General features: G+C 41.3%; 1 protein-coding gene across 4 annotated transcripts in view; it reads left to right on the forward strand.

Annotated features, from left to right (window-relative positions):
• The first annotated feature begins 5,605 nt into the window (after positions 1-5,605).
• The window catches only part of LOC147611157 (uncharacterized), a 61,835-nt gene continuing 50,830 nt past the window's right edge, over positions 5,606-16,610 (forward strand). The window contains exons 1-2 of one of the 4 annotated variants that reach the window (XR_015263971.1): positions 5,606-5,803; positions 6,484-6,582. Coding sequence is in view for 2 of the 4 variants with exons in the window: in XM_086785826.1 (XP_086641952.1) it covers positions 6,577-6,582 (6 nt within the window). In the remaining 2 variants the exon portion in view is untranslated. The remainder of the gene's footprint in view (positions 5,804-6,483; positions 6,583-16,610) is intronic. The other 3 variants (XR_015263970.1, XM_086785826.1, XM_086785825.1) reach the window with 3 other exon arrangements.

Consider the following 16,610-nt stretch of genomic DNA (forward strand, 5'->3'; position numbering starts at 1 on the left):
TCTACCTAGGATAATAAACCTAGCTCATGATCAACACCAAATGTTTGGAACATAGTATCGAGACATGGTTTGATTGCTTCCTGTGGAAGCAACTCTTGAAGTTCCTAGTTGTGCTCGTGCTCCTTGGGCCAAAAAATAGGGTAATTTAATGCTTTCTTCATAAAATTTATGGTGCTGTTTACAAAGCTAATCTACAGCTCGGAGGATCACGGTGGCCTCTTGTTTGCAAGTGTTGTGCTCTTCCTCCACTCATATCTGTGTTCTGTTAGCTCATTTCTTCCTAAAGCTCCTCATTTTTTATGTGAATCCGAAGGAGTCTAGCCTTCTTAACAGGGGAGGACTCTACTGCTGAGTGCTACTCATTTGCTATGATTAAAGGCTTGGTTATTTTGAGGAATTTTTGTTTGATGTACTATAATAGTTGATTATATTATTATTTCCAATAATTAGTCCAGTTCAAGTTCGGATCAAAGGTCCCTAGTGCTTTTGGTGCAGGTTTTAAAATAATTTCAAACACAATTTTTTTGGCGTCTGGGCTCACGTCTCTACTAGGCTCGCATGTCCAAGTTCACATCTCTAGATTCACATGTCCAAGTTCACACGTGTAGACTCACGTGTTAAGGCTGGTGCATCTAGGCTCATGTGTGCAGCTGCGCTCTCACGACTCAAGTGTCCACGCTCAGTTCATTAGGCTCACATATCTAGATCTCACAACTCATGTACAGGCTCACGTCTCTAGGCTCACATACATCCAGGTTCATGTTTGCAGGGTCGTGTGTAGGCTCACATCTTTTTTCGTATGAACTTAGCTCACATAGCCAAACCCCAACATGATCTCTTAAGGAACATGCTACAAGTGTAAATTCAACCATGCTAAGAAGGAATTTCCAATAGAGTAATAATCACTCTCATGCCAAAAGCATCTGCTACCACTTTGATGAGCCTTAACTTGTTAGCATACAAGAGGACTTATTCACATGGTCCCCTTAATGCCATCACTCACAAGGCTCCAAGCTAAGATGAGGGTGACAACAAAAGAAACATCAGGTTCTGTCTTAATAAGCAGAAAGCCCAGGCTTCAACCTCAAAGCAAGTAGCCAAAGAACCAAAGGTGCAACCCCCATAGGTCGTAATAGCGCAAAAAATGGCTAATGAACCAAAATCATAGGTCTAAAAGAAGAAGACCTCAGAGAGTACACGTGTAAATGCAACGGGTGATTAGTTTGCAAGGGAAACGACATTATAACCATTGAAAGTAGCTCACATGAAAGCTCCAAGGCTACCTCTTCTACAGATAGCGAATGATCTCCTGCTCAAACCCGCTCTTCCAAAGGAGGAGAATCCCATAAATTTAAAAACATTTTGACAAAACTCAAGGAGTACCCCAACCCTATGTTGGAGAATAAAGCAAGCCCAAGATCTTTTGACGAAGGTGCATGCTAAACTAGAGTGAGAATCAGAGCAAGTGGTTAAATATGAACCACTAGCCCCACATGAGCATGTCCAAGACCTATCCCATAACTTATTATAAACCTAGTAAGGGAACCTCAGATTTTTCCCAAGGTCTCAGATAGACCCATAACCATTCTCAAAAGAGGTCACAAATAGAACCAGTTTTAGAGCCTTTACCTCTAGAAGAACCAATCCAACCAAGCCCCACATTGCTAGATGTAGTGAGGGAGGATTTAGTGGGAGGTGAAAGTTGGCCTTCCATGGGTCACCATAGCCCGCATAACATATTTCTCTAATGCGATCCTCAATGACCTTATCTCGTTCATTAATGCACATCCCTTACACATTGGGAGGTCCTAGTCCACCTTAGAGTGAGTATGAACCCATTAAGCGAATGTCGTCTGCACGAGGTGTTACAGTCTTCTTGTCCTTAGAAGTCCAAGTTTTGATAAGTTCTCTTTTTAAGGAAATTTACAACTTTGGAGTGACTTATCCGACTAGATAAATGGAAACTTAAGAGCTCACACAGTTCAACTTGACACCGAAGAGAACGAGGATAAGCCATGCCCTATTGAGCACCACAAACCTCCATAACCAAAGCCAAAGGACAACAAAAAATGTCCATGAATAAGGTGGGACACCATTTTCAAAGTGACAACATCGTGTTACTTGTCATGTATAAGGGTGTTATGGTCTCAAAGTGATTCTTGGATGGTGGTGGTGTCACCATAATCATTCATAGGCATAAGCCTTGTAGTGAAGCTTGTAGTAAAGCTTGTTTTGCTAACGAAAACATAACCAAACCCATAGGCGTTCTCCAAGATGCAAAAATCAGGACCTTCACACCACAAACTTGTGGTGATGGATTTTTAGAGAAGAGGGTCATAGGGAACCTATGCGTATCGCATCATAACATTCAGTTTGACCAATGCCCCTACCACCTTCCAATGTTGTTTGATGGGTATAGCTTTCAAGGATCTCTTTTGGAAGATCCTCGAGATATTCATTCATGACCTCTGCATGCACTCCAAGTGGAAGGATTATCTTATGTATCTTATAAGAATATAGCACAACAGAAAGATAGAAAGCAAAACAAAGAGCAATGGACAATGTAATAGATAGAGAATTTAAAAATTATGAGACAAGTACAATGTGATGGTGCTGTCCACCCGTGGGCTCTCAAGTAAAGCTTAAATGGTGATCTAGATAGACTATGGATGGAGGAAGTACTAAGTGTGGAGGATGTGGATACTCATAAGTGTTGGAACCTTACCTTGTGATAATTGTGTCCATATATAGTGCTATAGGTGGTGTGGTAGACGTGTATACAACGTAGATGGCGGTTACGTGGTATGGATGTGATCACCACTCGTGTATCAAGAACACGGCCAACCACTGCCCACTAATAATGAACTTAAGTATCCTAGGGAATATTCTTATAATATTCTCCATATCGTCGGGCCCCGGCTAATGCTAGCACCGCCGATCATCTCCTAACCATCAATGGTCACAAATAATGACCCCATTAGTATCTAAGCCGGGGTTCCCATCAAAGACATGTGCACTAATGGTTTTTCTTCATAATGGGGGTCTTTGCACCAAACATAGGTGTGGGATACATGCTGAGAGGTGGGCATTGAGTGTGTACTAACATATCTTCGTCTATGCATATTGAGGAACCTATGCATATTGCATCATCATCATCATGCCATTCGATTTGACCAATGCCCTTGCCACCTTCTAATGCTTGATGTGTATAACCTTCAAGGATAGCTAGATGTAACGAGTTGATCCAACATTTTGCAGCTTAACTATCTCGGCTTCACAATGCAAAGGCACAAAGGGCCGCAGAAGTTGCACACAACATATTTCCATCTTGCAAGAGCAGATAAGATTGTGGGAGGCCTATATTCACGAAACACTTAAACCTAAAGATGCATCAGATAGATGGAGAGAATGCAATCATAGGCACAATTGAAGTTTGCAGTAGAGTTTGACAGGATCACAACCCAGCTCTTGGCAAACCAAGAAATTTTGAACAAGAAAGACAAAGCCATTGGGACATTGCAGAAGGAAAAAGAGGATGCCTTACAAGCTTTCCAAGAGCTACAAGTCGAGGTAAACTATCTCGAGGCTAACAAAAGATTTACAAATACCTTGCATGCAGCTGAAATGAACAAAAAAGATGCCATCATAAGAAGTCACCCTAACATTCCACATATATGTGTGCACACATACAAAGAAAAAGATTATAGACTTAATGAGATAAAAGAGCCCTCTTGCACCTTCACGTCACACACATTTTGAGTGGAAATAGAGATCTTTTTAAAAAATAAAGAATGATGCCTGGAAATAGATATCTAAAAATTTGTTTGACACGTGAATGTCTTGTTTGACAATTAAGCAACCTTGCATTGGGAAGGACAAAGCACATGAAGGTGACAAGATAAGTTGAGAGGATGTAGGACTCTTTTTGCAAGCAATGTAAAAAGAATCACATACGATTGGTAAAGGAAGTACCAAGGCAGCATTTATAAAATTTGCACCTTTTTCCTTTTTTCAATGTGTTGTCTTTGTTTCAATACTTAACACATACATGGAGGAGCCTAAAACAAGGCAAAACCCACCATGTGGAGGCATAAAGGATTCCTCACAACACCGGTTGATCTTTGAACCCTTGTCATTTTGTGGTGATGGGTGGGGCTTTTTAAGACAAGCTCAAACCTACGAGGATGAAAAAATATTCTTGTTTTGTGCAGTTGAAAGGAGGAAACATGAAAAATATTGTAATATTGATTGCTTTTTGGGAGATCAAAATAGCATACAATTGAGCTAATTCTAATGGTACTAAAAAATACCAATGGTGGGTAAGTGATCATTTTGACTAGCCCTTCCTTCTTTTGGTTCAAATATATCATCGTCCAAAAATATGTTGTGGCCATATTTCCTTTGTTATGTGCACCTTTGCAAGTTCTTGCAAGTCATGTTTTAGCTTTTGTTTTTCTTTATTTGGTTGTCAACTCACAAATTTAAAGTTAGAACTTTATACATATATGTCTCTTCTTTTGATAAGACAATGTTTTAATATTTTTTCCGCAGACATAAAAAAAGAAACACGCATGTGTAAAGAATCTACTTTACATTGGCACATATGTTGATAAACTTCCCACCCTTTTAGTAAACATTTTACTTAGGTTATAAGGCAAGGGAAGTTAGGCAGTACATGCTCATAGCTTAGGCATAATTTATTTCACTTCAATGGACTTGATTATCCAACTGATCTATTTGTATGATTAAATAAAGTCATGATATCAATAAGGAAAGAATTATAGTCACCATTTCTTGGTGTTATGAGAGGTCTTCACCATGGAAAATCACATGAAAGATGAACAATAACAATAACAATAACAATAACAATAACAATAACAATAACAATAACAAGAGGTGCATGTGGTGGTGTGAGCACTACCTACTTGAAAATAACTCAATTATCCACCGTAGCCACCCAGCGTGATTGGAACCCACAACCTTGGGGAATAACATGACTGGAATAACTATTGCCGTGTTGACTTGTCGGATGGTGGGTGTGTGTTGTAACCAACATATCCGGGTTGTAATAAAAATAGTAGATTAGTCGCCAAACAAAAAAAGAAGAAGAAAATAACTCAATTTCTGTCTCGATCATAACACACAAAAACTCGAGCTTCAATGAACTTAGACTAAATACACATGGAAACGATACAAATGCACACATCAAGCGTGTGGTGCTAATAATTATAATAGTTAAGGTGGGTTTTTTTTCGAAGGATTATTTATTGCCAAGAGTTCATAGTGCAAATGGTGCACTTAAGCATCTCTTTTAATTTAAATGATTAGAAGGCAAAGTTTTAGTTGTTAAGCATATAGAAATATATTATTGATATAAATATAAATAAATAAGTAAAACAAAATATTTATTAAAAAATACAGAGCTCTGGATTGCGCTTGGTAGCACTCGCAAGAAAAAACCCCAAAAAAATAAATATATTTATCAATCTTTTTCGAGATGGGGTTATTATTCATATTTTTCGAGATTTGTAGTCAACATTCCTTTGAAAGGATAATATATTTGTATTTGACAAGACAGCTTTTTTTTTTGGGTATTTTTCAATGGGAGACATGTTTTTTTTTGAAAGAATTTGGCTTCACTTCCCTTCCACACTGGGCCGCGGTGCTTGTCCCAAGCTCTTCTCCCGCCATAGCCAGCTTCAGCAACAGAAGCAGAGGTTCCGCTGTACAAAGCTTTGCATCTGAGCTTCGGAGGAACCTCTCTGCGTTTTCTTCTTTTTCTTCGAATCGGCCTTTGGCACAGGTATGCGTTACAGGCGTTGAAATGCCGAGAGAATGAGAGAGGAGGCCATAGCTAGGGTTTCCATTTCTATTTTTCTACGCAGAATATGGGTTTGCACAGGAAACGTAGTTAGGGTTTTTTTGATAACAGGAGCTGTTTTGTAAAGCAAAATGGAACAGGAATGGGGCCAAGGAACACATTGAAATGCAACGAGAAAGCTGTTTCATTATATACTTAGCGCAGGCTAGGGTTTTCTGGACAGTGTCGTACATGTTTCTCATGGAGATTTGTGTCCTTCGAGCCTAGCTGCATTGCTCCTGACACCCTTTAGGGTTTCCTGAACAGAGAAATGCGGCTAGGGTATTTCTGGCAGAGAGACTTCTATTCACTGAGCTTTGCAGCATTGCTTGGTTCAGTTAGTGCACTGTTTTAAGGGTTGTACTGAGGGTGACTGGCCTTCGAAACACAGAAATAGAAAGGAAGATTTAGGTTCCCTGCATCCTTTCCAACTCAACAGACAAACGCACTTCATTGAGCACACCAACACTGTTTTTTCACTTGTTGCACTGCCCCCTCTCTCTTTTCATATTACACAGCAATGGTGCACTGATTTTCAGGGTTTCTAATGTATTCTTTTTCCCGATGCTTAGAATTTTAGGGTTTAATGCATTCTTTTTTTCCTCTATCTTTGCATGATGCAGGATTATCTCTATTGTATTCATCTGTGTGCTTGTTTGAGCTGATCCTCCTCATCAGTGGCCACCATCAACATTGCCCAACAGCTCCAGGGCTTGATGATGGTACCTTACCCCTCTGATCCAACTTCCTTATGTTCTTATTTGTGGACAATGTGCATTTCAATGTAGCTCTTTTGATATCATACTGCATCTTTCACGAGATTGCATCATTCGTCTGTCTCATTGTCAGAGGTCAGAAAGGAGCTCAAAAGGCTATCACAGTGGGGAGGGAGGATATTTGATGCACTAGCTTATGAGAGTGTTGGGCAGGCAACCAACAGTGCATGGAACATATGAAGTTAAGCAATTGAAGAAGGAAATTACAGCCAGGACCAGCCAGCAGGCAAGCTGGGCAGCAGCAGTGGCCCAAAGTGGGTGCCTAAAAACAGTCCATAGAAATAGTAAAAGAGGACTTTTTACGTTGTTCTACAGGGTCCAAATGGTTAAAAAAAGAGTAAATAATGCCCCAGATCTCATTTGAAGCATGGTTTAAATCACTTTGAAGCTACCTTTTGGAGGCCTTTTCTCGATAGTTGAAACGTGATGCTAGAGAAATCCCTTGTTGATTGCTGCCTTTGGTTTGAATCTTGAGCTCATAAAAACCACTCCTCTACTTGGTTGGCTGTCCCATAAGACTTATAGAAGATACCTAGTACAGCTGAAACTGAGGTGGGGGCGATATAATCCAAATTCTCAGGAATATTAAACCTCACATTAAAGACTCTTCAGTACAGAAAACTTTACCAATTACAACCACACTCACCCACACTTAGTTTAGTGAGTATTGAAGGTTTGGAAAATTTGACAACACAATGGGTCTGGAACGGGCCCTCCTCCCTCTCCCACTCTATAAAGACTTTATTACAGAGAGTATTTATAGATACATGTAGAGGGTGCTCTTGCACTAGATTTCTAAGTACTAAGAATGAAAACGAAGAAAATTTATAGATACATGTAGAGGGTGCTGTTGCACTAGATTTCTAAGTACTAAGAATGAAAACAAAGAAAATAGTTCCTCCACCCAAGCCTAGATTTCCAAGTACTAAGAATGAAAACAAAGAAAACAGTTCCTCCACCCAAGCCCAAGGCAAGGGGTGTTTCCAGCCTCACACCAGTCTAATGTGGATTTCACAGGAGGGGTCCAGTCTCACATAGTTGGCTATGTGATCTCACAAACGCTCCCAGTCTCACACTTGTTGGATGCACCTAGAGAGCCTTGCTCATCTAGTCTTCAATCTCAACTTGAAACATTTGTGCAGCATGACTTTCTAGACACATACCTACCAAGTGAAGAGTTTGATGGGGTCTTTAGGAGGTCCCATACTTAAATTGAATGGTTCACCACCCACTTGTGTAGCCCCGGTGTGTGTGTAAGAGAGGATGAAGATAATAATCCCTTCGCTTTAGTCCACCTGGTAAGAGAGAGAAAGTCGCCTTCGCTTGGTCTGCAAGAAGAGAATGCGAGAGTTGCCTTCGCTTGCTCTGCCAGAAGAGAGAGCACTTGTCAGTTGTCCCTCTTTCCCACGTCGACGACCTTTGCTGTTATGCATTCGAAGGCACTAGCATGTTGCCCACATGGGATGCCTTAAAGTACTTTCTTTTATTTTAATGTACTTAAAACCCATGTCAACAATATTGGGCTTCTTTGATAATTAAAGTCCTTCCCTGTAATAAGACTTATGGGCTTGTGCCCATTGGGGTGTTCACACTCATTTTTAATGTGGGTGTGAATGCTCCATCTTATAAATTTTGACTGTCCTAAACATGGATTTTGTTACTTTTGATGGCCAGTTTTGGCACCTACATGAAGTCAATCACTAATCAACAAGCAAAGGCATCCACACAACCTTGTAACCACTAGTTCGGGGCGTCCCTAGCGCTACGAGACTGGACATATACATGCATGTAGGACACGAAAACAAGTCATGCATGTAACAAATCTTCTATCTCCGTGCACACACAAAATGCAATGCATATGCAAATTTGTATTGGAAATCCCCTATTATCAAGCCATATATCTCACCCAGGGATCTAGTCATTCTAGATGATCCCGAGTACCAGTGTTCCTAGCCATACAGATCACACCTCCAGGCCTACTAGTCACTAGAATTACCAGAAGAGCTATTGATCATATCAGCCAAGCTTCCATCCTCTTGGAAATGCCAGCCCATGCCATAGGACTCTTGATCATATCAGCAAAGCCTAAACACTGGACATCCTAAGGGTGATTCACCAGTTAAAGTGGTGTCTAAATGCATAGAAAGATGGAGTGAGAATCCATCCTTGCACTCATTTAAGGATACCTTGTCGTTTAGGAAGCCAAATAGTGACATACGATTCTAACAAGGTTAAGAAATCTTAGCAAAACCGAACTAGTATGCGTCTGGGAGATCAGGCATTTGTTGCTAGTCAAAAAGGTAAAGCAAAGCCTTTTCTCAAAGAAGGCAGAATCAGCCCAGTTTTTTGGAAAGGATGCTGAGAAGAGAGGTGATAAGCCTAAGAAGTAAGGCAAATGCAACTATTGTTGGAAGTCAAGCCATTACATCAATGAATGCAAAAATAGGTTGGAGAAGGAGAAGAAAAAAGAGTTAGACATGGCTGTGGCTGATGCATTAGCACAATAGCTGAAAAGGAGTCAACAAACTATATATATGATGATTGGGCATTCATTGTGCACTGCAATTACGATCCTTCTGTCCATGATGTATGCATGTCCGTGATAGATCAGCATGTTTGGTACTTTGATAGTGGTGCTAACAAGTACATTACTTCTCAGCGTGATTTATTTTCTCACTTGAGTCTACTTCTCACAAGGAGGAAGAGTTACGTGTGCAAACAACTCCTTGTATCCAATAAAAGGAGTTGATAAGGTTGTTCTCATTGCTGCAAATGGTGGGACAATCACTCTCTCAGAAGTCTTGTTTGTGCCAGACATAAAAAGAACTTGCTGTCAGTCTCTGCCATTGCTTAGGGCAGGCCTAGTGGTCTGATTTGTTGATGATAGGTGTACAATTCATGATCGGAGTGATGGAGACATTACTGTGGTATGTGGTACCATGGGCTTTACAAGTTGGATAGGTATGAGAGATTGGCACATAATACTTGTTTAGTTACTATCACACATGCTAGCAGTGATGTGGAGCTATCGCGTGCCCACTTTGGCTAGTTGAATTTTGGTAGTTTGTTGTGCCTTAGAAGGCAAGAGATGGTGTCAGAGTTGCCAAAGCTTGAGGCTTCCGTCAAACATGTATGTGAGGGGTGCATTTCGGGCAAGATGCAATGGACACCACTCCCGAAAGATGGATCTGTTAGGGATGTCTAGAAATTACAGCTTATACATAGTGATGTATGTGGTCCTATGAGGACACCATCGATTGAGGGATGTCTCTACTTTATGACTTTTATTGATGACTATTCCAGGCACACTTGGGTGTATCTGTTGAAGGTAAAAGTCAAAGGTTTTTACATGCTTTAGACCCTTTGTTTCTATGGTTGAAAATGTGTCTGCATGTAAAGTTGGCACCCTTCTACAGATCGAGGGGGAGAGTATATGTCAAAGGAGTATCATGTATATATAGCGGAAAGAGGCATGAAACATCAATGTCTTATACATCTCGGCAAAATGGTGTGGATGAGAGAAGAACAGATCTCTCATAGAGATGGCACGTTGCATGGTTAAAGGTGAGTATTCACCTCATGTTTTTTGGTTAGAGGTAGTTATGTGTACCAACAGATGTCCCACCAAGGTCTTTGAGATAATTACCGCTTATGAAGCTTGGAATGGTAGGAAGCCTTGTGTGGCTTATTTGCGTGTTTTTGGTTGTATTGCATATGCTCTTGTGCCCATCAATGCAATAAGCTGGATGATAAGGCTGTAAAATGTATTTTTGTAGGATATAGCTCAAAAAGCAAAAGGTATATACTCTACCATCCGGCCACAAAGTGGGTTTTGGTGAGTTGAGATGTCTGTTAAGAACTCAGTTCAGCCCATGCTTTTATGTAAAAAATAGCAAAATGTATTCTCACATGACATCTTTGATACACTCCCGTCTTTCATAGTTACTAGGAGTTTCAGAAACACCTGATTTGAAACGGGTTTTAGAAACGTTTCAGAAGTTTTATAACTTTTTGAAACGGCAAAAAAAAGTTTCAAACAAAAATTTAAAAAAAAATATTTTTTAATATAGAATGTACAGTAGTACAAGAAATAAGTGTTTAGGTACTACTACTTAGCCTATTTATTTGAGCAGGCAGAATACTTGAAAAACATGCCTCATAAGAAAACACATTGGATTCATTATTATTCAATGTAAACAATGATTCAATGCTAGAAAACAACACCTATATTCATCTCTCTACAATCCACATTGGATTCATTATTATTCAATGTAAACACCTATATTCATCTCTGTACAATCCACATTGGATTCATTATTATTCAATGTAAACAATGATTCAATGCTAGAAAACAACACCTATATTCATCTCTCTACAATCCACATTCCATACATGATACTGGGCAGCCAAGAGTCTGGTACTTCACTTAACACAATGATAAAAAACATCATAATAAAGATAAATCATGATGACTCCCAAGAGTCATGACAATCACACAATGTCCCATGGTCCACCAAATCCAAAAAAAAGTACATAGATAAATGACTCAAGGCTCATCCTCTTGCCCATCATCCTCATCATCCTCTCCATCACGCTCATCCTCACTCTCACTACTAGTACCACTGGCTGAGTCCTCATATGCCTCATCCTCATGATCTGCTTGTGTCGCACTGGTACTAGCAACTACCTGGGAACGTGTACCATGAGATGTAGCTGTAATCTCCTCATACAGCATGGAATAGATATCTCTGTTCTCCTGAGGGATGTCGGGGATCTCCTTGCACGTTGTGATATCAATCTTGTCAGGATTGACTTGGCAAGGCTCGATGGGGTTCCCTTTCTGCTCTATCAATCGCAAGTTGCAATGACAGAACACAAGCCTCTCCAATTGTGCAGTTGAGAGCCTATTTCTCTTCTTGGTGTGGAAAAGTGCCCATGTACTCTAGTTTCTCTCACAAGGTCCTGAACTACAGTCTTGTGAGAGAACTCTCATGGCAATGCGTCTCCGTAAATAAAAATCAACACCATTCATCATTGAATAGAAGTATAAGACTGTCAATATTCTTAGACAAGTTATACTTAGTAATTTGTTACTTACCAAATCTAGAGTACCAATGTCATATTTCTCCCACCAAGACACAGGCTCCAACTGCGTGTCCCTCAGTTGTGTTGTTGGCCGTCCAAACATATGGCTATTGTTCCGATATATGAGAAGCTCATCCTCTAGCTTTCTCATAAGTTGCACATCACTACCCACTAGCCTGGAAATGTAAGAGCTCCATCCTGCCTCTAGCTTTTCACTCAAGTACTGCTCCTCACTTTTCCAAAGAGGATGCAAAATGTGTGCAACTGCGTGGATTGGCCTAAGAAACCAATCCTAGCGTTGGTTCCATATCTCCCTAATATCTTCAACTCTGCATATGAGTTCAAAGTTGCAAGTGGAAAAACAAAAAGTAAGCAATGAGTATATACTTCAATCTTCCAAGTTCTATGATCTATCTAACTTCAAGAGAAAGAATAAGAGTGATACCTCTCAGGAGACAATAATGTACAAGCATCGAGGGCTTCTCCAATCTTGTCCATGAACTCATAGAGGAGCCCAATGGTACTCCCCTTCATGTCCGTGAGTCGAAGGACACTATACATGGGATTGAGTGTCTTGACAAGTGCCTGCGCATCATTCCACCAAGTCTTCCTGATGACCATATGAGCAAATGAAATTGACTTTGGTGCATCTTTGTCATCCCATGTTGCCCACTCACGACATACCACTGTGCGCATTAGGCCATGGTGCACCCTCACGAGTCTCTTCACCACAATGAACATGTAGGCAAAGCGGGTTTTGGATGGCTTCAAGAGCTCTAGATTAGAATTGGCTCTATACATGCTCAGCACTCTAGGCCTTTTGGTGACAAAGTTCACCATACTAGAGGCTATAGAAAAAATGTTCCTCACCCAATCTAGCTTTCCCACATCCTCTATCATCAAATCAAGGCTATGTGCAGCACAAGGTGTCCATACAATCTTGGGAAACTCTTCTTCAAGCATCCTTTCCATGGAAACACAATTCGACCCATTGTATGTTATCACTTGCACAATGTTGTCTGGGCCAATCTCCTGTATAGCCTGGTGTATATGCGTGAAGATGAACTCCCTTGTCACCACTGTCCCCGCCACAGAGGCATCAATGGCACGAATAAACATAGTGCCTTGGCATGAGGAGACCAGAATGTTATAAACACTCCTCTTCTTCACATCTGACTAGCCATCACACATCAAAGTACACCCATACTTTACCCAAGTAGCCTTAAGAGGCTCCATCTCTGTCTCAACTACTAGCTTCTCTCTCCGAAGCTCTGTAGTACGTAAGGCCTCATATGAGGGACCATCCCACTTACAACATATGTGTGGGATTGCTCTAATTGTTGTCCTCCGTAGAGGAGTCCGCAAAATATTGAAGGACAATGCACACTGCACAAAAAGCTTGGTTATCTCCCTTGTTACCTCCTTCATGGCAGCCTTTTGAAACCCTGCCTTCATATGCCCTTTCTTCAAGAAAGGTAAAGCTGTCGTCTTTGCTCGAGGTTGTGAACTAGAGCTACCCCCAACAGTAAAAGTCCCATGATACTGACTTTGCATGTCACCTACTTTAGAATCTTGCTCTTCCACAGTCATGGCAGCCTCTCTTAAATGCTCAGGATCCACGATCTTCTCAACAGGAAGGCCTACTTCCTTAGCCTTCCAAGCCTTAAGGCTTTCATAAATGTGCCTTGGTACGACCTTACAAGGTCCCACCCCTTGCCCTTTGTATGTGTGAAGTGTGCCTTCAACTGTGTAATGCTGCCAGGATGCACTTTTGCACAAAAATTGCACCTCCATTTTCCCGAGCTTGAGCCTACATACTTGCTCTCCCATGTGACATTGCTCCACAAGGGATCCTGTGCGCGAGGCATCTTGCAAAGTTGCAAGCAGCAAGAGAAATACCTTGTAACCTGTTGCTTGCATAGGTTGTGATAAAATTCCCATTTTAGTTATGGGAAAAAAAGCTTGATATAGGCTGTAGGCAGTAGGCTAGAGCAGCCTGCTACCTGTATTATGTATAGTTAATAGTATACTAACTGTATAGAAACATGGGCAGATATGTTCACGAAGGCTCTCTCAGGAGAAGGTTCTCGGGATTAGATTCTAATCTTGTAAGGATTGGGGAGCCGTGCGATTAGGGAAATGCCACAAGCATACGGGGGATTTGTAGCATTTATATGGTAGTGATGTGTGGACATAGGCTAATAATGGGTTGGCCCTCCGGACACTTTTTTCCTCTTTAGGAGGTTTTTTTTCCGAGCGTATGTATGCACTCTTATCAGTGTGTTAGTGACCTTATCATGTCACTTCACTTGTACTTCACTCATTCTCATCAATCTCTCTCTCTCTTTGCTTGTTGCATCTATGTTTGTGTTGCTACATTGATCTCCACTCCAACATTGTGTATATATGTCCATGGGGCATCCAAGTGTGGAATGCATGTGTTTAAAGATTTTGGCAGCTTGGACACTATGTCATAGTTTAAGTGACGAAAGGGTGCATGCCACAGCATAGCATCACCCATTGCCTTTGTGACAGAGACTGTATGTACAGCATGCTTTTGTCTTTCATATGCATCTAGCTTGCAAAGGCCATGAGACAAAGTATCATAAGCAACCATTGCATTGTCATCACTGTGATCATGAACAATACATATGTCATCCACAAAGTGAACCAGACATGTACATGTGTAACAGCCATGCATACATCCTTATGCAAAGGATCATAACTGCATTGTACAATGAAAGCCCAATCATCATGTGCATTGTGCATATTGTTCAGATTCTTTGTTTTCTTCATTAGATGTTGACGCATCAATTAGAACTATACTTGAGTCTTTCTTTTTCTCCTTCTCCAACCGTTTCTTGCCTTCATTAATGTAGTGACCAAGTTTCCTGCAATAGTTGCATTTTCTCTTTTTCTTTGCCTTGTCACCTTCCTTGTCTGGAAGCTTGCCCGATAACTCTGATTTCGGCTTGTAACTACCCTGAGGAAAGTATTTACCTTGGCTTGATCTCTTGTATGCATGATAGATCTGTTTTTGTTAAATAATAGTGATTAATGTGGGAATAAACAAGTGCTAGGTGGTTGAGTAAACTACCACTAAATGTAGACCTTAAATAAAGCGGTTTCAATGTGAGTGAACAAATGCTAGTATGTATAAGTCTCTTGTGTGAGAACAGCCTCTTTAAAGGCATATGTGGTGGTAGCATATCTAGCATATGCTTTAGAATATGTAATGAGGTCTCTCCTATAAAAAGGATCTACTTCTATAATGAATTTATGCTTTCCACTACATCTTGTACTTTCTCAGTCCCTTTAATATTATGCTAATTATCTTGTTGATTATCATCTTTCTCCCTCTTCTCCCCACTGGTGTGTGGTTGCACTCAAGGCACTAGTCAACATTTGGTATCAGAGCTAATGTTGTTGCAACTTGTGGAGCTTCACGTTCAGATCTTGCTTGCTCGTCGCCTGCGACCGTTCAGAGTTGTCGTTGGCCGTCTCAAATCCCAGCGCCGTGAGCCACCACCTTAGAGCTCGTCATCGTTGGCCAATCAGACGGCACTAGTGCCGAACGCATCACCTCCGCCGGCCGGCTGGACAGAGGTGCAGGCGTCCGCGCCGCTCAGCCGTGCGTTCGTGCCGCTCAGCCGTGCGTTCGTGCGCTGCTGAGTCAGCTCTGAGACCTGCTTGGTCCTTGTCTGAGATAACTGCCTCGCCCATGGTTCTCCTCCGCCTCTGTTTTGTTCTCAGCTCTAGCTCTTCTTGGGTGTCGAAGGAAAAGAAGGAAGAAGCAGTCCCAGCTCACATCAATAGAGGTACACTAGTTTTGGGACTTTCTTTTCGTACATTTTTTGTCAAAGTCAAGGCCTCTGTGCTCTACATATTTGGGGATTCTTGTTCATTAGTGGAAGTTTTGTAAAGTGGAAGCATCCATAGGCACTCGCCCATGGTTCTCCTTTGCTTCTATTATGTTCTTAGCTCTCAGCTCTAGCTCTTCTTGGGTGTCCAAGGAAAAGAGGAAAGAAGCAACTTAGCTCACATGAGCAGAGGTACACTAGTTTTGGGACTTTCTTTTTGTATATTTTTTGTCAAAGTCAAGGCCTCTGTGCTCTACATATTTGGGGATTCTTGTTCATTAGTGGAAGTTTTGTAAAGTGGAAGCATCCATAGGCACTCCTGTTGTTGTGCAATACTCTTGAAGTCCTGTGTTAGCTCATTCAATTATACACCCTGTTTTTGGTATACTTCGGTGATCACACCTTCAATCCCGTCATATCCCGGTGCCTTGTGCGCACACTCCCGTAACTCTCTCTTTCTCGTATTTTCCCAAGAGTTCACATCAAGGGGGGGGCTTTCCTGTTCCAATTCTCTTTCTAGCTTTGGGAAATCCTGTTCTACTGTGAGGATGTCTCAAAGAGCTGCTTCCACTCAACTTTCGGGGTTTGGTGCATTCATGACAATTGAAGATCGGCTTGGTGGTTCCAACTACTCATTATGGAGTTTCATGTTGAAGAATTTGTTAATTGCCAAGGGGCTATGGGAGATTGTCACGAGGCAAGAGCCTCGTCTTGCAGCCCCAACTTCTGGCACCTCCTCGGCATCAAGAGCGACTGAAACTGTGGCACAAGTTATGTTAGGCATTACAACAATGCCTCGTGGACCCTTGAAGATCAAAGACGGTGGATGGGTAAACTCTCAGCGATGCCATGATCAGTGGCATGTATGGCAAGTGTAAAGATGCATAATCCCACAATGAATAATATACATGTGACATGTCAACACCATGAGGGCAAGCCAACACTGGCCAAGTGTGTAGAAGGCACTCCCAGTAAACATCACATGTGAGAAAGTGACAATGTCAACACTATAGAAACAATCCCACTGCA

The sequence above is a fragment of the Cibotium barometz genome, chromosome 48 (genome assembly GCF_041138505.1).
Source record: "Cibotium barometz isolate CiBa-2024 chromosome 48, ASM4113850v1, whole genome shotgun sequence".
Taxonomy (NCBI): Eukaryota; Viridiplantae; Streptophyta; class Polypodiopsida; order Cyatheales; family Cibotiaceae; genus Cibotium; species Cibotium barometz.